The sequence below is a fragment of the Vigna radiata genome, chromosome 10 (genome assembly GCF_000741045.1).
Source record: "Vigna radiata var. radiata cultivar VC1973A chromosome 10, Vradiata_ver6, whole genome shotgun sequence".
NCBI classification, from domain to species: domain Eukaryota; kingdom Viridiplantae; phylum Streptophyta; class Magnoliopsida; order Fabales; family Fabaceae; genus Vigna; species Vigna radiata.
The window spans coordinates 4,221,001-4,248,410 of NC_028360.1; the positions used below are offsets into that span (position 1 = coordinate 4,221,001).

At 35.5% G+C, this 27,410-nt stretch overlaps 3 protein-coding genes across 3 annotated transcripts; 2 read left to right on the forward strand and 1 right to left on the reverse strand.

The window, feature by feature from the left end:
* Positions 1-4,771: 4,771 nt before the first annotated feature.
* LOC106774698 (isoleucine N-monooxygenase 2-like) lies at positions 4,772-7,524 on the forward strand. Its single transcript, XM_014661743.1, has 2 exons — positions 4,772-5,728; positions 6,892-7,524. The coding sequence occupies exons 1-2, from the start codon at positions 4,772-4,774 to the stop codon at positions 7,522-7,524; spliced, it is 1,590 nt and encodes a 529-aa protein (XP_014517229.1).
* Positions 7,525-20,894: 13,370 nt separating this feature from the next.
* Positions 20,895-23,196, reverse strand: LOC106774699 (cation/calcium exchanger 2-like). Its single transcript, XM_022787284.1, has one exon. The coding sequence runs from the start codon at positions 23,014-23,016 to the stop codon at positions 21,319-21,321; it is 1,698 nt and encodes a 565-aa protein (XP_022643005.1). The 5' UTR covers positions 23,017-23,196; the 3' UTR covers positions 20,895-21,318.
* A 1,860-nt stretch (positions 23,197-25,056) lies between these two features.
* Positions 25,057-26,975, forward strand: LOC106774700. The gene is made up of 2 exons (XM_014661746.1): positions 25,057-26,020; positions 26,098-26,975. The coding sequence occupies exons 1-2, from the start codon at positions 25,057-25,059 to the stop codon at positions 26,973-26,975; spliced, it is 1,842 nt and encodes a 613-aa protein (XP_014517232.1).
* The last annotated feature ends 435 nt before the right edge of the window (positions 26,976-27,410 follow it).

Genomic DNA, 27,410 nt, shown 5'->3' on the forward strand with positions numbered 1-27,410 from the left:
AAAAAAAAAAAAAAAAAAAAAAAAAAAAAAAAAATATATATATATATATATATATATATATATATATATATATACTTTTAACTATTTTATCTTGATTAATGATATTACCTTTGAAATTATTTAATTTTTAATGTAGTTCTAACTTTTATTTTTGAATGAAGTTTCAATTTTCATCAATTTAATCCTTTTTTAGCAAGACTGTTTAAATAATCAACAACATAAGGAACAAGGTATACCTACATAAGAAACAATGTAAACTAGTAAAAACAGTGGAATCTAATAACGCGCTATATATGCTTTGGTTACGCAAAACCTGAAGTGTAAAAGACTATATACCTCGGTTACACCTTAACGTGAGGCAGAATGGTAATATTGCCTTAGTTAGAAGAAGACCCGAGACCTATATCTCTGTTTTTTGTCTGGAAACTTTTTGAAAAGGTCCTATTACCTCGGGTTTCTAGGCAACCGCTGCCTATACACCAGTGTAAGTCAGGCTTTTCGCCTATATACCTGCTGCACCTAACATTTCAACCCTTTATACCTCGGGTTTGGCTCTTAACCGGTGTGATATTGTGCTCTTCACTTCACTTCTCCGATCTTAACCTACACACACTTCATTTGCACAGCCCAACAACTTCTTCTTTCTCGTGCTCTCCCATTCTTCCCCTCTGCAGTTTCATCCACCACTGCTACTCCTTGCCAGTGCTCTCCCATTCTTCCTCTACCTGTGTTGCCAGTGGTCTCACTTGCCTCCTGCTCGTTGCCATTCTTGTCGTCGTGCCTCCTGCTTGTACCGTCGGGCCATTGATGCCCTGCCGCTGCTGCTTGAGGTGCTTCCTCCAACGACTCCACTCTTTTATCGCTGTTGTAGCCTCCGCCGCTACTGCCTCCGCCGCTAATGCCCCCGCTGCTATTGCCTCTGCCACTGCTGCCTCCACCGGAAATAAAAAAGGGCCAAGCCCAAATGGCCAAATCTATTAGGGTTTCCTTCTTTTCCAGAAATCAGAAACATGGTTTTTGCCTCCTCCCCTTAAAATCAAAGAGAGTATCTTCATCTTCATCCACCACTCCAGATCGTCAACCTAAATCGCCAAGCTGGTCCAGATCAGCGAGCCCTCCGTCATCGCTGCCGCGACGCTTGTCGTCAAACTCCTCACCGCGAGTCGCCACTACCCTCTTACCCCTTAATTGAATGTCATCGCCGCCCTAGACCGAAAATCTTCCTTCAGCCGTCGAAGCCCTCTGTCATCATTGCTTTCGTGCATCTTCATCCTTTTCTTTTTTTCTTTTTGCTGTGTGACACGCATTTGGCTTCTCTGGTTTTGGATATGGATGACGCGGTATTGCTGATTGCGTATGGACTGGAGGAGACTGCATATATGCTTCATTGAGGTTAGTATAACTATCATCATTGTTTACTCTGTCTGAACATGCTTCTAATCACTAATCATCTTAACACTATCTTTGTTTTTAGTGTTGAATTGCACAAAATATAAAGCTTGCAGAACTGCTGTTTTCCCTTATTGCAACAACAAAACTTGACATGTCCATCATACATCACAAGAAGATGATGCTTCTGGTTTGGATCGGTGTTCTATACTCATTCTTGGTCATTGTTGGCACAATACTTCAGACGCACAATAAAAGCCTTCTTCCAATCATCACTTGTGGCATGTTTATGGTGGGAGGTGCTGCTTCAGCTCTGCTTCTGAGTTTCTTCTCATTAGTTGTTTCTATTATCATTTTGGTTTTGTGGGTTGTAATTTTGACATTGGTTGTTTATATGTATCTTGTTCCTTGAAGAAGCTCATGATGTTTGCTACTTCTCTAGATAAAAACAGAGAACCCTGTCAAACTCTGTTCAAACTTGTTTATGTCAATAGTTTAACAGTTAAATAAATGTTGTTGTAATATTGTGTTTTGTTTAATTCCTGTTATGGTTTTCTTTGTTTGTTTTAGATTCTTGAGCTGAAATTGGAAAATCTTGAGTCTGTTTGTCATGACATAATGAACTGAGTCCTAAAGTCTGAAAAAAAAAAAACACACTACTACCTCGATTATCTAAGAATCGAGACATATTCCTATCTCGTTTTATGTCGATCTGATACAAAGGCATACAACTTACCTTTTTTATCTCGCCCATATATATTTTAGTTACAGAACTGATGTAAGCTAATATAACTTGTGTCTTTTTTTTTTATTGAATTAGTGTTATGTCATTTATCAATCTATGATTTTTTTTTGTTTTTTCAAATTTAAAAAAATATTTACGTGTCAAGTCTGTATTATATCACGTAATAGTAATAATTTTACGTATTAATATTAATGTTAATGCTAAGTGTTCATTTAGAGTTTAGGATTAGAGTTAAAATTAAAAGGAAAATTTCTTATTTTTTAAACCAAGTGTAACCCTATTTTTTACTTGCAGCGAAAATCAAACATCTAATAATTATATTCTCATAATATAATTAGAATTTGGTTTAAAAATAATTCCATAAATATTTAATAAAAATGTGAATTTTAATAAAAAAAATCAATATAACATTTATATAAAAACTAAATTTTGTCTTAGTTTTTAAAGGAACAAAATTGTTCAATTTAAAAATAAAAATTAAAACTGAATTGAATCAAAATAAAATGATACTGACAATAATACTATCACTGATACGTGACCTTGACACTAATATATAAATTTATTACTTGATATAGTGTGACTCGGCACATAAACATTCTTTTAAATTAAAAATTAATTAAAAATAACAAAAAATTACAAACTGATACACAACATATTTCTTTCACTTTGGTGGGAATTATTTAAACGTGTTAAGAAAAAACTAAATTGACAAAAATTGTATATTCACTAAAAAGAAATTAAAACTACATCAAACAAACTAAAGAAAAACTAAACAAATATCTAAGCCTAAAATTAAATAGTTTATTATGTTATTTTTAATTAATTAATAAATAATTAATATTATTTATATTTAAATTAAAAAAAGTCAAGAAGAAAAATACATATGACTGAAAACATTTATACCTCGTACAAATAAATAAATACCATCTCTGTTCTCATTTATAAATAAATAAATAAACTGACTTTTCACATATTAGGAAAATTAATTAATTGTACTAAAATTTACCAACATATTAATATTATTTCTTAAATACATTTTTTTAAAAATAAAAACATATGGTGAAATAATAATAATAAAAAAACAGGATATAAATTGAATTTAAGGCATTTTAAGAAAAATACCATTAAAGGAATTAAAAGTATTTAAAAAATTATATTTTAGGAAAAAATGCTGTTAATTATTGATGGAGAACTAAAGTAGTAACAATCATACCAAGTCTTTTAAAATATCATACAAGTCTTTTAAAATGATAACTTAAAAGATTTGAATTTTTCTGTAAGCTCTTATTTCTCTATTAAAATCCAAAGTATTAAAAATTGCCGGTCAAGTCTGTAACAAAAGTATTTTCCTTTTGTTTGAACATTAATTTCCAATAAATTATTGTATCGATCGAAATCAATCATATAATTAGTGTGATGTAATGAATTCGGTGTCACATGTACCTACTATCTCTATGATTATTAAAACAAGTATACGAGGATTAATGATTCTTCAACTAAAACTTTAGTTTATAGGGTCGCTATCAAACATTGAGAAGATGTCGACAAGAAGGAATAAATGGATTTACTAATAAACATGTCAAAGTTTTAATCATTCATTAATAAGAAAATATAAAAAACATAAAACAACTGTAACAACTAATCAATGCTTAAAACAAACAAGAGAATTGACTTTGAGGATCCATTCATGGAATGAAGAAATAGTAAAGTAAAATAAAATGAGAGAGTTCTTTCTGACTTAGAGATTAAAATGTTCTAAACTATTTTTTTTTTTAATTATGAGACATGTGATGTATTATGAGGTATATGGACTTATAAAGGAATTTTAAAATAGACGGTAAGTAAGTATTCACGTTAATACAAATAAAAAAACTTGGGCATGGATCACAATTATGTTATATTATTCATGTTAATGTAATATGTTATTCTTTTAGGAATTTGATCTTAGTCTTCTTAGTTATTATATAATAACAACATAATTGTACTTAATTATATAATGTTTTTGTAATCTTCTACAACTGTCCTGCTATATTTATTTGATATTATATAGTTGATAAAAAAAAATTAAGGGTTAAATATCTTTTTTAATTTCTATATTTTGGAACGATTTTGGTTTTAGTCCCTCTTTCACTAAGGTACAATTTAGTCTTTGAACTTTAGAAAACTCTGGTTTTAGTCATTTTTACCAAATTTTTTAACTTTATTTGTTGTTTGAAACGCGTTTGTCAGTTAACATTGAAGCAAAAAAGTGTCAAATAGTGTAAACAATCCAAATGCTATAATGAAACGTGCTTGAAACAACAAATAAAATTAAAAAATTTGGTAAAAATGACTAAAACCAGAGTTTTCTAAAGTTGAAGAGAACTAAATTGTACCTCAGTTTGAAAGAGAGACTAAAACCAAAATCATCCCAAAATATATAGGGACTAAAAACATATTTAACCCAAAAATTAAATGCTAAACTTGTCTCACATTTTTCTTATAGATTAGTAGATAGGACCTACCTATTTGCTAATATGTTTATTTAAAGACTAAGTAGATCTATCATTGATTTACTATCATACTCGCTTCCTCTAAATCGTGGCTATATAAGGTATCCAAATACCTTTGCCATCACAAAAAGGCCTTTTCCAAGCCATGGAACATTCTCTTTCTCCTTTGTTGTCAAATCTTCAAAGCCTTTGGTTTTTTGTATGCTTAAAAGGCCTAATATCTAACTTGATTGAGAGATATTCAAAGAAACAAAGGCCAAAACTTCCCCCAGGTCCAAAGCCATGGCTTATGGTGGGCAACCTTCCTGAGATGCTTACAAAAAAACCTGTTCATCAATGGATACACAATCTTATGAAAGAAATGAACACTGAAATCGCATGTATCCGCCTAGGAAATACCTATGTTATCCCAGTCACATGTCCCACCATTGCCAGACAGTTTTTGAGTGAACAGGATGCAACTTTTGCATCAAGATCACTAACCACTTGCACTGATCTCGTTAGTAGCGGATATTTAACCACAATTTTAGTACCATTTGGGGACCAATGGAAGAAAATGAAGAAAATCTTAAGCAGTGCTTTGCTTTCCTCACAAAAGCACCTATGGCTCCATGACAGAAGGACTGAAGAAGCTGACAACCTTATTTTTTACGTCTATAACAAAAGCAAAACCGTGAACAATGGTGTTGCTGGCCTTGTGAACATTCGAAGTGTTGCAAGGCATTATTGTGGCAACGTTATCAGGAAAATTGTTTTCAATAAAAGGTATTTTGGGAAAGGTAGGAAAGATGGAGGCCCTAGTTTTGAGGAGGAAGAACATGTTGATTCTATTTTCGTTTTACTTAGGTATCTTTACGCTTTTTCTATTTCTGATTATATCCCATGCTTGAGGAAACTTGACTTGGATGGACACCAGAAGAATGTTAAGGAAGCTTTGAAAGTGATAAAGAAATATCATGATCCCATCGTTGAAGAAAGACTTAAACAATGGAATGATACACCAAAGATTGATGAACAGGACTGGCTTGATATTTTGATCTCCTTGAAAGATGCCAACAATAATCCATTATTGACATTGGAAGAAATTAATGCACAAATTGTGGTAATAATTCTCTCTCTCTATATATATTTTCATGATCAATGATTTTTCGAAATCTTAATACCCTGCTTCACTTCTCTATACTTAATCGTATCATGCATTACAAACATGAGTAAAAATGATAAAAAATAAATATATATTTTCACAGATTAAAACTTTTATACGTAAATTAAATTATTTTGTATATTTTTTATGTTATTTTTTAACAACTTCTTTCACTTATTCCTAACCAAGTTATAATTTAGGGAAAAGTTAATTTTTTCATTTTTTTTAAATGACTTATTGGAAAAATCGTTTAAAGATATAATGTCTCTCTAAATATAGGTTAGCACACGCACACTATATAATGAATTGCAACTTGCCCTTTCAAAAACAAAACATATTTCATAATTATAATTAGCATGTCCTTGTCCCCAATTAAAATATCGACACATGGTTAAAAAAAATCACTTCCTAATTGAGAATATTCTCTCATAATAATTTTTATTTGCAAATAACAGGAAGTAGCCAAAGCAACGGTAGTTCTATTTTATTTCATGCTAAAAATATAAAATTGGAAATCCATACTCATGGAACCATTTTCCAAAAACTTAGAAAAGAAAGATGAACAATAGTGTAGACTTGATATAATCTTCTAGGTTTGAATACACACTTTCCTAAAAGCAATATTTATTCTCTTAAAAGAGTGGAGGGAATCACGAAATTCGCTTTTGAGATACAAAGAAAAAATACAACAATGATACTCACTCTTAGTATTAAATTTAAACAAGAATAAGATTATCAGGAATTGATTTGTGTGTTAAGTGAATGACCGAATACATAGAGAAAGTCTCATAAAATCTCTAAAGTCTTTATAGTCGCTCTTTTCAATAGAGCACATGATCCCTTTATATAGATGTTGGTAAGGCATCTTTCAAATCAAAGAGATACTAGATTCTGATTAGTTACATTTCTTCATGAATGATTGTAACTTTTCATGAATGGTAACTTTTCATGAATAATTGTAACTCTTCGTGAATTTGTAACTCTTGATGAATAATTGTAACTCTTCGTAAATGGTTGTAATTCTTCATAAATGGTTGTAACTCTTGATGAATAATTGTAACTCTTCATGAATCTGAAAATTGTCTCTAATATTCTTAAATTCCAACACAATCTCCTTTCAGGAAATAATGATTGCAACAGTGGACAATCCATCAAATGCTTTTGAATGGGCACTCGCTGAAATGATAAACCAGCCAAATTTGCTCCAACGAGCCATTGAGGAATTGGACAGTGTGGTGGGGAAAGAGAGGTTGGTTCAAGAATCAGATATACCAAAACTCAACTATGTAAAGGCCTGTGCAAGAGAAGCTTTTCGCCTTCATCCCATGGCACCTTTTATTCCTCCCCATGTCTCAATGAGTGATACAACTGTGGGAAATTACTTCATCCCTAAAGGTAGCCATGTAATACTAAGTAGAAGAGAACTTGGAAGAAACCCAAAAGTGTGGAAAGAACCCCTCAAATTTAAACCAGAACGTCACCTTAAGAGTGATAATGGGTCTAATGTAGTTTTGACAGAGCCAAATTTAAGGTTCATATCATTTAGCACAGGAAGGCGTGGTTGTCCTGGAGTTACGCTTGGGACCACAATGACCGTGATGTTATTTGCTAGATTGCTCCATGGCTTCACTTGGACTGCACCACCCAATGTTTCAAAAGTAAACCTAGGTGAGTCCAATGATGGTTTAAATCTTGCAGAGCCACTTATGGCAGTTGCTAAGCCCAGATTACCACCACAATTATATCACCTTTAATTTTGAACAAGAATTCACTGAAAATATAAATATTGTTCCCAAATCAAAGTGCTAAATATATGATATGTCATGTTTTATGAATAAGGACATATAAATGTTTTATCGCTTGTTGGGTTTAGGATCATGATGTAATTCTAAAAATGAGCACTAAATTTTCCTATATATGGGTTGACGCGTAGAGTTGATGTATCCGTACACATTAACATTTATAAATTCTTTTTGCTGATGAATAAAATTGTAACGTAATGCATGTTGCATGCAATTTCTTATTTTAATACGTAATACGTGTCGTCCACAAAACAAACATAAGAGAATTCGGAAAAAGTGAATCAAGAGAAAGGAATGATCTCCACAATTTCCTCCCCTATCTCGTATAATGATTTTCCCTTTTATACCCCGCGCTAGTGTGGTATCTCTACCAATATTCAGCCCATGATTGCACCTAATACCACTCTCTCGGTTCATCAAAAGTGAAGCAACGTAAATATAATTCTAGACATTTATTGAGGAAAGGCCATTCTCATTCAATTTTACAAAAATAAAGATTCACCTACTTAAAAAGTTTGATGTGACCTCTATATTCGTATAATTCAACTTTCAATTTTTCTACGTTGATATAATCGATTCTAAGTAATAAAGAATTGATTCCAAGCATTATAAATTAAGAAAAGCAAATGAGCTTTTACTGATTATTTATGATGACATTAATGACAACATGGCTGGATATTGATACATGTTGGTTAAAATACTAAAAAGCAAGGAAATAATGCATGAGAGGGATGTTTTATCAAATAATGTTAATTATAGTATTTTTTAAAAGCTTAATCATTTATACTAATTAATTATTATAACTATTAAATTTTCAAAGTAATTTATTTAATTTGTGACCAAGTAAAGGTCTAAGAGTCTGTTTGAATTTTTATCGTCGTCGACCTTTTAAAAATTGATCATTGGTTTAAAAGTGTAAATTTCAGTACACTGCTAACTTAAATAGATTAAGGAAGAAGAAAAAAGAAAAGATTTCATGTATGATTTTAAAGAAAAGAGAATCATAAGAGCGCCAAATTTTGAAATTGACGAAAGAAAAAAACGTCAAAGCCCCATCGAATTTGACGTTCTATGCACACCATTAAAGATCCCAACAACTTCAATTCTCTTCACGTCCCTGTCCCACAGCCTTCGACGTTCTATGGGAAGGGTGAAAATAAAAGAGATCCAAAATTACAGTATTTTTTGATATTGGCGGCTAATTAAGAGAAAACGTCAAATTTCCTCATATTCGACTTCTATTGGCGCTAATGTTTTAAGAGAAGCTATCATATAATTTGGCGTTCAAATTTATATTTAAATATAATGTCAAATATTTATTGTATTCGACGTGGAATTTATTTATTGAATTAAAAACATAACACAGTCTCACTGTTTGTTCGCGCTTCCATTTCTGCTTGAACTTTCTTTTTCGTAGACAACTACGATAGAGAAAGAAGGTTAATTTTAAGTAGCTTTTGTCTTTGTAATGTCATTTCGTTTACATTTCTATGGTTGACCGATTGTTTTCTTTTATCTTTAGGTTGTTTTTCGTACATGGTCAACGAACTTCATCATCTTTTCCAGTGACACAATTTCAAGTATGTTTTTTTATACGATAGTCTTAAGAACAATTCAGAGCAAGAGTTGTATCCAGGATGCATCAAATTTATAAGGTTATCGGCTACTTTGAAATTGTTTTGTTTGAAAGCAAGAAACGGATGGACTGATAAAAGTTTCACGGAATTGTTGGAGTTACTGAAGGAGATGCTTCCATAAAATAACACGTTACCTATACGTAATTACGACGCGAAGAAAATTCTATGTCCAATGTGTTTGGAATACCAAAAGATACATGCATGTCCCAATGACTATGTATTGTATAGAGATCAATATGCTTCAATGAAGGTGTGTCTGACGTGTGGTTCGCCACGATTTAAGAAGAAACTTAATGGAAATAACGATGAACAGAATGAAGGTCCACCAGCTAAGGTCATGTGGTATTTAGTTGTAGTACCTAGGTTGAAAAGATTGTTTTCTGTTAAAGAAGATGCGAAGAATCTTATGTGGCACGTTGATGGAAGAAAATGTGATAATCTTCTTTGACACCCAGCTGATTTCCCACAATGGAAGAACATTGATGCCACATTTCCTGAATTTAGTGCAGAGCCAAGAAACTTAAGACTTGCACTTGCTACTGATGGTATGAATCCTTATGGCAACTTAAGTAGCAAACATAGTTCATGGCCAGTTATTTTGATGATTTACAATCTATCTCCTATGTTGTTCATGAAGAGAAAATACATGATGTTATCCATGATGATATCGGGTCCTAGACAACCTAGAAATGACATTGATGTTTATCTAAAACCGTTAATTAACAATTTAAAAATGTTCTGGGAAGAGAGAAGAAAACTTCCATTTGCGCGCAATGTTGTTTTACACCATAAATGATTTTCCAGCATATGGGAACTTGAGTGGTTACAGTGTTAGAGGTTATTTTGCATGTCCGATTTATGAAGAAAATACTAGTTATCTTCAACTGAAGCATGGGTAGAAAACTGTGTACACAAGACACCGAAGATTCCTTCCTCAAAATCACCCTTACCGTAGATTGAAAAAAGCGTTTAATGGAAGTCCTGAAGATGATGTAGTGTGCAGACCACGTAATGGGGAAGAAGTATACAACGAGGTGAGGAACATTGGCGTTGTCTTCAGAAAACATAAAAAAAGGACCGTTGATAAAAACATTTGGAAAAAGCGATCAATATTCTTTAATCTTCCATATTGATGTAAACTTCATGTGCAACATTGCATATACGTTATGCATGTTGAAAAAAATGTATGTGATAGTGTTGTTAGGACTTTACTAAACGTTAAAGGAAAAACAAAAGATGGAGTGAAAGCACGACAAGACTTGGTTGACATGGGAATCCGTTATGAGTTACATCCGCAGTCCATAGGAAAACGCACTTATCTTCCTCCAGCCTGTCACACTCTTTCAAAAAAAGAAAAACAATTTTTTTTTCAATGTTTACATAGTTTGAAGGTTTCACAAGGTTATTCATCGAATATTAGTAGCCTTGTTTCTATGAAAGATTTAAAGTTAGTTGGTTTAAAGTTTCACGATTGTCATGTCTTAATGCAACAACTTTTACCAGTAACTTTTCGAACCATATTACCTACTTTTTTAGAGGTATTCTCACACGTTTGAGTTTGTTTTTCAATGTCATTTGCAAGAAAGTTATTGATCCTCGATAGTTAGATGATTTGCAGAATAAGGCCATCAGACTTTTGTGCCAATTGGAAATGTATTTCCCACCCTCGTTTTTTGATATCATGGTTCATTTGATTGTCCATCTAGTGAGAGAAATTCGAATATGTGGGCTGGTTTTCTTGAGGTGGATGTACCCGGTTGAAAGATACATGAAGATCTTAAAGAAATATGTTAAGAATTAATTGAGACCGGAAGCTTCGATTATAGAGCGCTACATTGAAGAGGAGGCCATTGAATTATGCTCAAGTTATATGCCAAGTCGTGAGCCAATAGGACTTCTAAAGAAAACACATGAACACAAACGTGAAGGAAAGGGAGTTCGAGGAGTAAGGATTGAAAGTGTTAGTGTAAAAGAAGTTAATCAAGATCATATGTAAATTTTAAACAACACAGAGGATGTTATTCCTTACATTTCACAGCACATTGATGAAATTAAGTCAGCACATCCAAGTATGAGTAAAAAGTGGACACTTAATGAACATAACAAATCCTTTTTAGCTTGGTTTAAGAAAAAGATTTATGCCACTCTAAATGTTTCTAAAAATCTATTGAGACTAGCTCGTGGACCTAACATTGATGTGATAACTTTTGGCGGCTATTACATAAACAATTACTTGTTCTATTCAAAGAAGGAAGACGATAAAAGTAGAGTTCAAAATAGCAGAGTTATCCTACAAGCTGAGGCTGTACACTTTTCCAGTTCCAAGGAAAAGAATCCCATTACAACACCAATCAGTTATTTTGGAATAATACAAGAAATTTGGGAAATTGATTATGTCACTTTTAGAGTTCTAGTTTTCAAGTGTAAATGGGTTAATAGTAAATTTGGTGTCGTGACAGAAGACCTTGGATTCACTTTTGTGGATCTTAACAAAATGAGTTACATGGATGAACCATTTATTATGGCTAGTCAAGCAAGACAAATATTCTATGTCACTAACCCAGTGAACCATAAATGGTCATTGACCCATTTATTATGGTAAGTCATAATCGATTATGGATAATCATTTATCATAAGTTGGTAATCGATTATTCCAAGGCAAAATGAGTTTTTGGGAAACTTTTAAGCACACAATACATGTAATCAATGACAAATAATACCCTATACATAAAACTACTAAATTACAAAAGCTTTAATATAAAACAAGTCTTCATGAATGTCTTCTTGCAACTTGAACACTTGAGACTTAATTTTAGGCATCATCAAAACTTCTAAACTTCATATTTATCATAACATTGTTCATACCTTTAGTTTGCATAGTTTTGAGTTAAAAAGTGTATATTTGAGTTTAGGTACTTTTGGAGTTGTCATATGTGTTTAATGCACCTGGTTTAGGTCTAATGATCAAAGAGGTACCTTGTTTTAGTTATAAATGTGCTTTAATATCAATTCTAGTGTCTAAGAAATCCTTTTGATCAATTGGATAAGTCTTAGGTGCATTAAAGTCCATAAACACAGTGTGTTGTCTATTGATGTGGCACTGAGGGGTAGTTACTAGCACTGAGCGCAACATTCCAGTGGCTTTGGTGCTGAGGGGTAGTTTTCTAGCACTGAACACCACATTCTAATGTCTTTGGCGCTGAGTGGTGGTTTTCTGGCGTTGAGCGCTGGCAATAGCTAATAGTTTCCTTTATTTTTAAATGTGATTTTTGGTGAATGTTTTGTGTGAAATTGTTATGGTGTACATGTTCTGATATATAATTAAGGCTTTTGAAGTGGTATGGATATGGTATGAGAATGAAAGTGGTGTGTGTGATAAGAATCTGAAGGAGAGATTTTATATTCAAGTAAGTTGTGGTTAATGCTTGATAAAGAGACGTAGTAAGTAGGCATCATGATATTCTACCAACTTCAACTCAGGTAGAGCTGAATGGGGTGGCGGAGAGAATGACAGAAGGTCTTTACCCTAGCCCTTTGGGCTTTAGGAGTGAAAGATTAACCTCATGGGTGGTAGGTCGAATTACCTTTATTTATAACTCTTTGGAGTATAAATACTATCATGGGTGCAAATCTTTAGTATGTTTATATCAAGCATAATATCCAGATAATTGAGTATAAGAGAATGATGGCGAAGGGTTTTGCTTAAATGTAAATTGCAGGAAATTAAATACCAAGGATAAAACAAAAATTGGTAAAAGAAATCAATAAGAGTGGTGACATAAATTGTTACAATAAACATTGATCTTATCATTTTCCTATTCGCAACATTTGTTAGTGTGCTTGAAATTATATCTGCAACTTGTCACCCTACTTAATATTTCAAGAGTGTCCTTTACTCATTCTCTCTTTTTGATATCGTCTGCCTTGGCACTTCCCATTCTTACCTTTCTAACGTGTTCCTCACGTCTTTTCATTCAATTATTTCTTAATGTCCTCAACACCAAGTATGTGGTTGTTTAGATTAGACGATTGGTTTAATTGAGAAGAAAATGTACTAAGAAAATGGATAAGAATAGTATAAATCAAACACAATTCATAAAGTAAATTAATTACGTTTATTATCACAACATTTATTTTTCATTAGCAAAAATTCTTAACTTTTGCAAACATACTCCTTAGGTGAGAAGTTATATCCTGATCTTGAAACATATCAGTTTAAAGGTTAAAAAGTGTTGTAAAGAACTTATCGTGGATTTTCTTAGAGTAAGAACATTTAATATATTTATTTATTACTCAAATTATTAAAATTTATAAAAAAAATTAAATGTTTAATTAATAATAATTAAAATATTAAAATTACTGTAATAAATAAAATAAAAAAAAAAGATAAAAATATTTTATATAAAGTTCATTATTGTTTTAGATTAAAGGGTCTGAGGTCGGTCGTCCTTCCTCTCTGCTTCGTTTACTTACTCTTGCACTCCACTTTGAACTTTCTGTTTTGTTTCATTTGTAGAATGACTTAATTTCTTCATATTACTCGCTACCGACCGGTGGGTGACCTGCAGAAAACACTCTGACGCTCAAGTCATATATGTTTCTCAAGAAGGTCTATATGATTATCGAAAAAGTGTGTTTACCTGGACATTAATCTCATTTTTATAGGCTTCATAACCATCAAGCCTATTAACTATCCATTAATATATTTTTAGGCGACATAACCTGATAATTACTCATTAATACCGTATATTAATATTTGATATGGCCATTAAACTTATTAATTAGCCATTAATGCTTTCAACTTTACCTATTGATTGTGTTGTCGCATAACCGATCGATTGGTTGCTTCAATCATGAACCTCTCCTGTGTCGATCGGTACATACTGTATAGTACATAAGCCCCCCAAGCCCCAAGCAACTAAGTACAATTGCGAAGGGGTTTTATATATGCCAAACGGTTTTAAAATGGCGGGAACAAATGATTATCAACTACGGTTACAAGTGGGGCAACCATTGATGATGGGACACATGGAATCATGGGATCTGTACCAATTTAATTTGAAAGGTCGAGCCTCCCCAACCATCTAATTTGATTGCAATCAAGGGCTGAGATTTGTTCCTAGAAACCACTTTTTTAGGCTATAAATATGGGAATGGACCATCTGTCATTATCACGCTTTTTTCTTCTTTCTTCTTCAGTCGATCGTAGAAGTTTTTCTCTTGTAGGTAACTATGTCTTCTTCCATGTGGTCCACCGATCAGCTCGTCAGTGAAGGTCAGGGGTATGCTGATGGTGCGACGGAGTCATCTTCGTTAGTGGGGTCCTCCGTTTTAGGCTCCGATGGTGAGGGCAATCAACAAGAAGGGCTTTTGAGGAAGGGTAGGTAGAAATGGAAGTTGATGTCGCGAGAGAGTGGACTAACGCCCCCCCCCCCCCCTTCCTGTTGTCATTGGGTATGGCTGGGCTCCCCACGAGGTAGGCTTATACGTCCCCTACTTCATTACCAATGACTCGTTAGAGTACTTGATTAGTCAAGTGAGTCTACTGGCCAGTACAAGAGATGCCGAAAGTATCAAATTTGAAGTCTGTAGAATGAACGAGCGGGCATGCCACGAGCGGGAAGGCTATGACATGGATTTCTTTTATGTGTGCACCACCTTATTCCGTGATCTGGGTGTCGGGGTTCCCTTTACGGAATTTCAAATGGGCGTTCTTCGCGCTCTGAATGTGGCCCCAATTTAACTTCACCCGAACGGGTGGGCTTACATGCAAGTGTTTTCTGTGGTTTGTACCGCTCTCACCTTGACGCCTACACCGCCTCATTCCTTTATTTTTTTTGCGCTTTTCCTTATTCAAATAAATCTTGGATATCCTTTTCCTCTGTAACGGATAAACAACTATTCACTTTGTTCAATACTTCTTACAAAGATTTCAAGACCAATTTCTTTAAGATAGCCATAAAATCCCTTGGTCAGTCTAGCTTTTATCTAGAGAACGATCAACCCAAGTTTCCTTTCTATTGGACTGAGCATCCAAAGAAGGTCGTTTAATGGGCCAAGTCTGCCATGACCCCTGACAAGTTGGACACCATCAGATATTGATAACGGTTGAAAATATTGTTATTTGTCACTTAATTTTGATACTAAATGCAACCTTTTTAACTTAGAAACTTGCTTGAAATCATGATTTTGCTTCAATTGTGTGAATAAGATAATTGAGGGTGAACTTAATGATTTTATGGCTAGATTCCCTTGTTTTAGCAGGAATTGAGATTATTTGGAAGAAGAGTTGAAGTGACAAGGAGTTGGAACTAAGGAAGAGTTGGAAAAGCATCAGAAAGGAGGATCGCAAGACGCCTAAGCACCCTTTTTAGGGGCCCTCAGCGCCAAAGTCAACTGTCTAACGCCTGGTTGCCCTTTCTGAAGGCCCTCAGTGCAGGAACCTTCTGGCTCGCGCCTGGGCGCCCTTTTTGGGGCGCTGAGCACTACTTCCTCGAGTCATGTCACGCTTCCTTGCCTTCTAAAGTACCCCTGAGCATCAGAAGTGCATCGCACACCGCCTGAGCGCCCTAAGTGGGGCGTTGAGCGTTGGAGACACAGGCTTGGGCTGTGTTTCTTTTTTTATTTTAATCTATTTAAGGACTTGGATGTCCTAGGCACTATATCTTTTGACAGAAGAGGCGCAGAAACACACTTTTTCACCCCTTGGAGGTGGATTTGGATGCGGGAGCTTCCATCTTCAACTTTTAGGGTTTTATCTTTCATTCTTTTCCATTATTCATCTAGTTTCACCATGACAATGTTGAACTAAATTCTATTTGTTGTTGGGGAATGATGTAACCTTTGTGAACTCTCATGTATTGAATTTATTCTTAATTATATATGCTTATGTCATTACTTGCTAGAGTAATTTCTTATTTGCCCAATGCTTGTTATGCTTAACTCATTCATAGAATGATATATGATTTGCATGAGTACCGAAGGGTATCTTACAATTCATGTTCTGGAGAATTGCTCCCAAAAGCAGTATTGTTCAGAAGTGCGGATATTAGTTTTGGTTGTCTTAAGCTACTAATCGTAATGCAAAATTAATTATTAGGGATGCAAGGAATTGTGACATAGTAATTAAGGATAGGCTTTCTTCATCGAGAAGTCGGGTTTTAAGTACTTTAGTTAGTGACATTCACATTAATGAAGAAGTAGAATTCGTATATACATGAGAGTAAAGTAGGTGAAATCTAACCCTCAACAACATATTCATCCAATAATACTAAATTTGTACGTTCATCTTTGTGCTTCTGTTCAATTGATCAAATTACATGCATATTTTCTTTTCTGAATTTGCATCTTAAACCTAATGAGTTTATTTTCAAGTCTTAATTAATCAAGAAATCACATAAATTCTAGGTCGTGAGTCTCTTGGAAAACGATACTTGGTCTTACCATGTTTATTACTTGATATGATTCGGTACACTTGTCGATTCGTTAACAGCCACCTTGATCAACTATCCCGGAAGATCTCCTCCTGTAGGCTCATCGGTCTCTTGGGTTCCAACACTGAGTGTTTGGTAAGATCTTTAATCCTATTTTGATCGAGCCGTCATTTGTAAATCATCTATATTTTCCTTCTTATTTCAGATATCTTTGGCGAAATGGAGAAGAGCAAGGCCTTTCTACTGATGATGGCTCGGCGAAAAGAGGAGCTCAAGAAGACTAAAGAAGGAACTTCTTCATCCCCCGCCTAGCTTCCTGTATCCAAGGTTCTTCCTTCTCGAACGGTAAATTTGGCCCTGAAGATTGCCATAGAATCACAGCCCTCTTCTACCACCCCCACCGTCATCCCTACCGCTAAGAGTGTTCCCCCAAAGGTGGGATGAATAGGAAACCTTCCCGAGAAAAATCCGTCTCTTCAAGAAAGAAGAGTAGGAGGAAGATTCTCGAGGGTCCTCTAATCACTGGCCCTCTTGATATGAACGTGCGCATTGTCGAACGCCTCCGGTATAACCTTGGTCCGGAGGAGAAGAAACCTTTCAAAGGAATGTCTACTGTTGAAGCTTTGGATATGGCCTACGAGCTTAATGTTTGGTCCAACATATGCATGACTTATGCTGCAAGCTTTACCAAGCTTTGATGGTCGAGGAGCTGGAGACAACCCGACAGGACTTGGAGGCTACCCAGAAAGAAAATGAGAATTTATCCCTCCGCCTGGCAAAGGCTTTGAAGGCCATCGAAAAACGATCGAGAGAAAGTTGCCACTGCTTTGACTCAAGCTTGAAACAACAATCATTAGCTTCAGCCATCTAACGATGATTTGATGTTAGATCTTCAGAAAGCAACCACCCAGAATAAAGATTTAGTTAAAGAAAGGGATTCGCTTGCTGCTGACCGGAAGAAGCTAGTTGTTGAAAACAAATACTTGGGTGAGGAGATTTGCAATGCCCTAATTTCTTTAGAACTCCCCTGGATCATCCTAGTTTTTACATCATGAAGATCATGGTGGATGGTGAGCTGGTGACCCTGACTCTTCTTGATACTGCCGAGACCCATGCTCCAACTGATCCTCTCCTATTGACGAGGAGCCCCAAGCAGTTGAAGTTGTTGGTGAAGATGAGGAAATTGCTGAGGATAACGCCTGATTACTTAGAGATTGTACTATGCTAGGTTTTTTAAAGTTGTTTTTGCTTGGTTTATCAAGACACCTTTTGGCTCATATAAGCTCTGTTTTGTGTATAAATCTTCATTGTGAATGATCAAACTATTGCTTCTATCTTACTTTTTGTTGTACCAATAATAGTGTTACGTAGATATTTTCTATTAGCTCTCCTAATGAGTTGCTTAAAATTCCCAAGCGACATGCTATAGTTCCTTGGAACCTCTTCTTAGATTAAGTGGCGAGTAATAGTCCTTTTTAGAACTCTTTCATATGTTGAGTGAAGGCGTTAGAAATTCTGTTTGGAACTTCTTCTTTTTATTTCTAGGCCGAGCGACGACTGATAGGAATACTCTTTGGGACTTTTTCCTATGTTGATCAGAGGCACTAGAAGTTCTCTTTGGAAATTTTTCTCTAGGCCGAGCGGCGAGTTATAGGAGTTCTCTTGGAACTTTTTCCTATGTTGATCATAGGCGCTATAAGTTCTCTTTGGAACCTTTTCTCTAGGCAAACCGACGAGTGATAGGAGTTTTCTTGGAACTTTTTTCTATGTCGATCAGAGGCACTAAAATTTCTCTTTGGAACTTTTTCTCTAGGCCGAGCAACGAGTGATAGGAGTTCTCTTGGAACTTTTTTCTATGTTGATTAAAGGCACTAGAAGTTCTCTCCGGAACTTTTTCTCTAGGCCGAGCGACGAGTGATAGGAGTTTTCTTGGAACTTTTTCCTATGTTGATCAGAGGCGCTAGAAGTTCTTTGGAACTTTTTCTCTAGGCCGAGCGACGAGTGATAGGAGTTTTCTTGGAACATTTTCTTATTTGATCAGAGGCGCTAGAAGTTCTCTTTGGAACTTTTTATCTAGGCCGAGCGACGAGTGGTGAGTTTTTTTAGAACTTTTTCCTATGTTGAATGCTTGCTAGTAGGTATACGGATAAAAGATCACTGAAACACCTAGTGTTATTTATTAGTTTAACGTCAAACTGCATAAAGTACTCAACTGAAATATAACTTAAAATGAGTGGCATTCCAGGTGTTGGGGATGGCTTTACTGGTCGGATACTCTTGGCGATAGGCTCCATATTTGAGATTTTCCACGACTCTGAACGGTCCTTCCCAATTGGCTGCAAACTTTCCATGGGCTCGGTTTCTCCAAGTGTTTGCAATTTTACGCCAGACCAAATCGCCTTCCATGAAGTGTCGCAGTCGGACCTTTGTATTATATCGTCGTGCTACTAATGTTTTTTGGACCTCAGCATGAACAACAACTTCCTCCCTCTTTTCCTGTAAAGTATCCAATTCCACTCCTTACTGTCAGCTCACCTACCTCTATCGGCAGCATTGCATCCGTTCCGTAAGTTAAATTAAAGGGTGACTCTCCTGTGGTGTCGTGCAGGGTATAACGATAGCTCCATAATACTTTTAGTAGGTCATCTACCCATGCACCCTTCGCTTCTCTAAGTCGCTTCTTTAATTCCTGGACAATGGCTTTGTTGATCGCCTCTGTCTGCCCGTTCATTTGTGGATGCTCTACCGACCTTGTGACATGTTTAACCCCTAAACTTTCATAGAAGGCTACCAACTTTCTATCCACAAACTACCTACCATTGTCAGTGACTATCACACGTGGCAGAGCAAAACGACATATGAGTTTCCAAACAAATTTTTGAACTTGTGCAATGGAGATAGTGGCAAGGGTTCGGCCTCAACCCACTAGGTGAAGTAATCAATCGCCACCAAAAGGAACTTCTTCTGAGCTTTGCCGATTGGGAAAGGTCCTACAATATCCATCCCCCACTGAGAAAAAGGCTAAGGGGAGACTAAGTTATGCAACTTCGTAGCTGGCACATTGAACACATTCTCGTGCTTCTGAAAACTTAAGCACTTTTGCACGAACACGCCACAATCCTTGTCCAACGTCGTCCAAAAAAACTCGCTCTTAAGACTCAGGTCCGAAGTGCTCGCCGACTAGTGTGCCTGCCACAAATTCCTTCATGCAACTCTCTCAACACATATTTCGCTTCATCTTTGCAATCCTTTTCGCATCCCTTATCTGATGGGATTTGCCCTCTTCTTGCTCCTTGATTAGATGAATAACCTCTTTTCTCCAATTGGGTCGCCCGGTCGTATTAGTCATGGCTAGACACTCGATAGTTGGTTTCATCAGAACTTGTTTAACAATCGAGGATAACTGGCCATTTTCCTTCCCACTAGCCAACTTGGACAAAATATTGGTCTGAGCATTCTCCTCTCGAGGTATATGCTTTACTTCCACCGTCCTAAACTGATCTTCCAACTGCTTTGCCTTGAGAAAACACTGCAATAATTAATCATCCTTAACTTGGAAGCTCTCATTCATATGTCTCACGACTAACTGAGAATCAGTCTGACACCCCAAATATTCAATTCCCAAGTCCCGAACGAGCTTCATTTCTGTTATCAAGGCTTCATACTCAGCTTGGTTATTACTGATTTTTAACCACCAGTTCGTTCAGTCCTTTAAGAACCACTCTTGCTCCCCCTCCACGCTTGTCGGTTGAAAGGGTCAGAGGTCGGTCGTCCTTCCTCTCTGCTTTGTTTACTTACTCCTGCATTCCACTCCGAATGTCCACCATTCTATTTTGTTTCGTTTGCAGAATGACTTAACTTCTTCATATCACTCGCTACCGACCGGTGGTTGGCCTGCAGAAAACACTCTGATGCTCAAATATGTTTCTCAAGAAGGTCTATATGATTATCGAAAAAGTGTGTTTACCTGGACATTAATCTCGTATTTATAAATTTCATAACCATAAACCCATTAACTATCCATTAATACAGTATATTTCTAGGCGATATAACGTGTTAATTACTTATTAATATTGTATATTTGTATTTGATATGACCATTAAACTTATTAATTAACCATTAATATTTTTCACCACTAATTTTTCTTCCATTATTTGGGTTGTCAATCAGATTTATCCATTTATAATTAACACCTTAGCCAATTTCCTCACGTAATCTGTCAAGTCTAATGACCCTGTGGGGGAAGAAAGAGGATTCAGGAGATAACAAAGACTTCAACAAAGCGGCAATTATCTTCGATAAATCAGTTCACCAACCGCTGACAAATCTTTTATTATTTGTCAATACCAATTAAACCACCATTAATATAATTGCAAAAGATCATATTAGTATTGCTATATACGGGTTCCCCTTGATAATTAATTAAACATAGCTATCTAAGTATTAATTCTTAATAAAGCATATCAAGTTTAATGCAATTGTCCAGAAGTCGAAAGCCCCATGAAATCAGAAAATCTATTTAAAAGAAGATACAAAATACACCTTAGGATTATACAGCTAATCTATTAGAAATATAGTTCCACTGAAAATAATGTCATTTGCTAATAGGTACACGAATCTGTTCACAATACAGGGGTCATGTTATAACAAAATACTAAGAATAAACATCAAACAACTCATAAGATTAGACTATTAGAGTGACCTTCTGTATGAATAAGTCTTGAAAACAGAGAAAGAAAGTAAAGAAACAAAAGCCCTCCTCCTAAGACTGTGTCAAGCTTCATATCTCTTTTTATCAAAACCAAAAGTGCCCAAACTAATCCAACCACCAAAAACACCATTGTCTCCAAAAGATAAGGGTCTGTAGGTATCACAACATGTTGAGGGTACTCTGACCATGTAGTAGTGACAAGAGACAAACCCAAACCAATGAGGATATTGAAAATGGGAGCAGCATAGCAACCTGATATGGCTACTTGAGCACCCTCTGGTCCTCCATTTAAAGCCATAGTTAAATTTGTCATCAAATCCCCAATTGAGTTCCCCCAAGCCATAACTGTTAGCCCTAGTATAGAAGGACTTATTCCACATATGTACCCAATTGAAACAAGCAACCCCACCAACTCTTGAGCTATTATATAACTCCATGTCACACTCATCACAAACCCACCAGCAAGCCAACCAAATAAGAACTTCTTAGGTGGCCCTACCTTTTTGGTTGTGAAATATGCAGTTACTCCAAGTATACTTCCCACCAAAAGTCCAATTCCATAAACAATAAGGTTCTTGCTGAAGAAACTGTTTCCATTATAAGTACTACTCCACAGGAAAGACATGAGAAGTGGTGCTAGTATAACAGAAAAAACTGCATACACCTTTGACCATCTCTCTTCACTCACAACAGGTATTGTCAATCTCCTAGGCATGTAAAGGGGCATCTCCAGAACATAAAGTGGCACTTTACACATTAAATATCTCATACAACAACAATACTTCTCCTCATTCAATCCATATTCTTCACCACCATTTTCCTCACAATCAATTGCTTCTTTCTTCACACCAACGAGAAGAGGCAAATTCAAACCATTGCCGCAACCAACACCACCCGTCTCAGCAGCATCACCACCTTGATCACATCTGGTAGAAGAAACATAAGCAATAGCTACATACACAGCATACATCATAGTAAAAGCAACTGCTCCAAGAACATTGATCTTGCCAAAGATCAAAATACCAAACAAGGTAAAAAGAACTAAAAGGAGAGAATAAACATCTCTCAGAAACGCGGACTTATCAATTTGAACCCTCTTTTGACGTACTGCGATACTCACAGTCCCCACCACAACACAGGACACAAAAGAAACACCCCCAAGAACCGTGTTAAAACCAATGCTGCGTGTCCCACTTCCCTGGAAAGAGACAAGGCTAGAGAAAACGTCACAGGCACCATTGCCAAGTGAGAGGAGGGTGACTCCCGCAATTGTGGGGGACAACCTTAGTAATTTGGACATGCTTTCAAGGGAGGGACAAAAGTATTGAGAAGTTGTATTAGCCAATAAGTAAAACAGAATTAGGAGCCAAAGAAATAAAAGGGTGTAACCTAATGAAGGGTAACTCCCAATTTGGCAATAGAAAAGGTATAGATAATCAATATAGCCCTGAGGAGCACAAGGATCATTGGATTTCAGGTACAGGCACTTGGCTTTGAAATCATCTAGGCTGGCTAAGCTCTCACATTCTTGCTCATTGCTGCTACCAAAGGCAGAAATTTTGGTCACAACCACAACTTCTGTTTGCGGGGTGTGGAAATGAATAATCATAAAAGAACACATCACAAGGAGGAAAGAAGCGTTCAAGAACACAGCGTATGCCATGCTTTTGGACACAAACTGTAATGACCAAGAGGAACACTCATAAGACTCCAATATCAAGAACAGAGAAACATAACTATGTTGGTGACTTGGTGATTAAGGAAAGTCATACATTTGTAAACTTGAAGCTAAAGAAGTGAGCTAAATGAGACAGAACAGCTCGAGAATACAAGAAGGAATCTGAAGTGTGAATGGGTTTTTGCTTTGTGATGAAGGCAAGACAAAGAAGAATGGGTGAAAATACGGCAAAGGAGAGGGTAACGATATTTTGACAACATTGGATAATTTTTTAACGAGACACGTATCATTATTATTATTTTTTTATTTAAATTTATGTTTAAAAAATATTTAAAACGGATTTATCACAAATTATCACCTATACTATATTAAAAAGTTGTAAAAAAAAATGTTATTAAAAAGTTGTAAAAAAAAATGTTATTAAAAGAAACTTTTTAAGAAAAAAGAAATTGGATTTGTATAATGAAAACTTTGGGCACAGTGTCTTATGACTGAGACACTACAACCATTTACTGTCAGAAATTGCTACACCGCACACTCCTTAGGATGTGCAATGCTTACGCCAATACACTTGCCATTTAGATTTCGTTGGAATAATTTGTCAACGAGAAACAATACAGAATAAATAAATTAAAAGATAAATTAATTTCTTTGTAAGGACTTGTATACAGGTTATCTTTTTTTTTCTCTAAAAATTTAAATACAGATGTTATTTGGTTTAGAAAAGAAAATCAGTTCATTTTACGTTTAAATTTAGTTTATTCTAAGTATTTAAGAACGAGTTTATCTGAGTAAAACCATACACGAATAAATTTTATTTAAATTACGTAATTAATTTATATATATACAATTATATAAAGGATTTTTTTCTTTTAGTTTACACATTTTGTTTCAATTTTATTCTTTAAATAATTATTTTATCAATTTTATCTTTTAAATGATTTTTACTTTATTTTTGTTTTAAAATTTAATTATTTTTTCAAATTAAAATAAATGTTTATAATAAAAAGTTATTGACAAAAAAAGATAAAAACAACTAATAATAAGATTTTAAAAATTATTTCAATATATTTTTATAATTATAATAAAAAAATTATTGTAATATACATGTATATTCAAAATATACATGTGTGTGTAATTATCCCGTATCTAATTTTCTTTTATATTTTTTTTAGCAAAACTCGGCATTCTATGGAAGTGAATACAAGCTGCAACGTCTACATGTGAATGCTCTTTGAATTGAATACACCAAATTCTTACAATGGCGAAATCGAATACTGAAACATGCGAATCGAATACGCTTTTCCGTCTTCTTCTTTATATGCTTGTAACTGAATACGGAGTGTTGGAACCGAATACGGTTCACTTCTTCGTCTCCGGCGTCTTCTCTAGCATCTTCTCCACCTTCGCAACTACTGTTCTTCACCAACCACTTTGTTCTTCATCATCCGCTGCCCTTCAACCTCATCTTCTTCATATACCACGAACCTACAACCTAAAAAATATGGAAGACTTTGTAATAGAATCAAGTATATTAAGCTAAGGTTGCAGTGTAATTTAATATTTATTCAGGGTGTAACATGTATAAAAGAGAAAGGGCAAAGAAGGGAATTCACAGCTGAAATGGGTACGGGAGAAATGGGTAAATTGACAGAGAATTTTGGTACCAGAGAAGCTGTTAGAAAGAGCACGCGTCCAACCAAGAGAAGCACCAATTTGAAGGATTACGTGTGAGCCAGAGGAGGCAGACATGTGGTATGAATTTTCTTCCTGAATCTTCTCTCTATCGGTGCTTCTTCTCTTTTCTACTATTAATTCTGGAATTCCTCTCTGTCAGGTGGAATCATATAACGTTCCAGCTCGAGCATCACTCACACCATATTTTACACTATTCTATTAATGCTCCATTATTTCAGTTGTGTTGATGTTAAATACACGTACTTTTCATACGCCTATACTACACTCTGTTATTACAGTGTTTTAAATAAAAAATCAGTTGTTTCATTTGTGCTTTCATTGCTCTTCATGGCTGAAGCTACACGGTTGAAGGATGTTCAAGCCGAACTAAAAACCCAAGGTAGTGAGATTCAGAGGCTATTGGAGCGCTTTGAGTTGAGAGATCGTCAACAACGTGAGTATAATGCACAGAAAGAGGCGGAAAATCAAAATCGATTTGATCAAATCCAAACAACATTAGAACGTTTGTTAATGGAGAAATCGATGCATCACCACCATGAAGAGTCGACGGCGAACACATCTTTGAGGCCGTTGAATGTTGCGCTTCCTATGCGGAATCTTTCTCTAGATTTTCCTCACTTTGATGGCAAATCGTCGGTGCTTAGCTGGATTTTCAAGGCAGAGAAATTTTTCAATTATCACAACACACCGGACATGGCTAGGGTGGACATAACTGCTATGCATTTTGAGGGTGAAGTGGTCCCTTGGTTTCAGATGCTGCAACATTTGGCAACTGTTAATACTTGGCTAGATTTAACTCGTGCCCTTCAATCACAATTCAGACCTTCCCCTTTTGACTGTCCAATGGCGGAATTGTTTAAATTGCAGCAAACAGGTTCTATTTCTGATTATTATCTACAATTTATGTCTCTGGCAAACAGATCAGTGGGTTTAATTGATGAGGCACTCTTGAATTGTTTCTTGAGCGGATTAAATGTCAATATTAAAAGGGATGTTATGGCATTATCTCCAATTTCATTGTTAAGGGCAGTGGCGTTGGCAAAGTTGTATGAAGATAAATATTGTCCTGCTCCAAAACCATCTTTCACGAAACTGGTAGTCTCCTCTTATGCAACGAAATCTGTATCACAGTCAGTGCAGCAGCAGTATCAGAATCAACCATATCAGACTCAACGTCTAAATGTGAAACCCCCTCTTCCTCCTTTATTACCTACTCAAAATACTCCTCCATTAAAAACTAACAATGTTAAGAGGATTAGTTTGGCTGAAATGCAATTGAGAAGGGACAAAGGTCTCTATTATTTTTGTGATGAAAAGTTACTTTTAATCACAAATGTCTTAATAGACAATACCTTTTTCTCCAATTAGAAGAAGAGGAAATTGGTGAGCATGATACTACAACAGAGAAAGCAGAAATTGCTATTCCCAGTGATTCTAAGGAAGAACACCATTTATCTTTGAATGCTATGAAAGGTGGAATGAGTGTGGGCACCATACGATTTTTAGCTTACATTAACCAACTTCCTATGCATGTACTGATTGATGGAGGCAGTTCTGATAACTTTTTGCAACCCCGGATTGCTAAATTTCTAAAACTTCCAGTAGAACCTGCTAAGTTGTTTCGTGTGATGGTAGGGAATGGCAACTTTATGACAGCTGAAGGGAAGATTCAACAACTTAATATTCAAGCACAGGGACATTCTTTCGTCGTACCTGTTTTCTTACTTCCTATTTCTGGAGCCGATCTCATTCTTGGTGCTAGTTGGTTGAAAACCATTGGTCCTCATATTGCCGATTATGGCACCTTGCAGTTGAAACTCCTTCATGAGAGTAGATTCACTACATTACAAGGTGATGAGGAATTGGTGCCAGTTCAAGCTCAATTACACCACATAAGAAGGATGGTGCACACAAATGCTATAGTAGAGATTTATAATATGAAGTTAATGGAAGAACAATTCCATTCGGGGACATTGTTGGATGCAAAAGCTGATATGAAACCGGACTTAGCATTATTACTGCATACTTATGTGTCAGTTTTTGATACTCCTCATCATTTACCCCCTCAAAGATCCCATGATCATGCTATTCCTCTATTAGCAGGGTCTAATCCAGTGAAGGTTAAGCCTTATCGGTATCCTCATAGTCAAAAAGAGGAGATTGAACGGCTGGTAGAAGGGATGTTGAAAGAAGGCATTATACAACATAGCAAAAGTCCTTTTTCTTCTCCTATTATTTTGGTCTAGAAGAAGGATGGTTCCTGGAGAGTTTGTACAGATTATAAAGCCCTCAATGTTATCACTATCAAAGATAGTTTTCCTATTCCAACTGTAGATGAATTGATTGATGAACTCTTTGGTGCTTGTTACTTTTCTAAGTTGGATCTCAGATCTGGATATCATCAGATCTTATTAAAGCCCGAGGACAGGTGCAAGACAACTTTTAGAACTCACCATGGCCATTATGAATGGCTAGTCATGCCATTTAGATTAACTAATGCACCAGCTTCATTTCAAAGTTTGATGAATAACATCTTCCACGGGTTATTAAGAAGATGTGTTTTTTTTTTATGATATTTTGGTCTACAGTTGCAATTAGAAGGACCATTTATATCACTTAGAAGTTGTCCTCAAGATTCTGCAGACACATAAATTGTTTGCACGGTTTTCTAAGTGTTATTT

Excerpts from the sequence above, each read along its gene's own strand:
- LOC106774700 (XM_014661746.1), top strand. The coding sequence starts at position 25,057 with ATGGCTGAAGCTACACGGTTGAAGGATGTTCAAGCCGAACTAAAAACC. Across the intron at positions 26,021-26,097 it reads GCAATTGAGAAGGGACAAAG|AAGAAGAGGAAATTGGTGAG; the intron begins GTCTCTATTATT and ends TTCTCCAATTAG.
- LOC106774699 (XM_022787284.1), bottom strand. The coding sequence starts at position 23,016 with ATGGCATACGCTGTGTTCTTGAACGCTTCTTTCCTCCTTGTGATGTGT.
- LOC106774698 (XM_014661743.1), top strand. The coding sequence starts at position 4,772 with ATGGAACATTCTCTTTCTCCTTTGTTGTCAAATCTTCAAAGCCTTTGG. Across the intron at positions 5,729-6,891 it reads AAATTAATGCACAAATTGTG|GAAATAATGATTGCAACAGT; the intron begins GTAATAATTCTC and ends ATCTCCTTTCAG.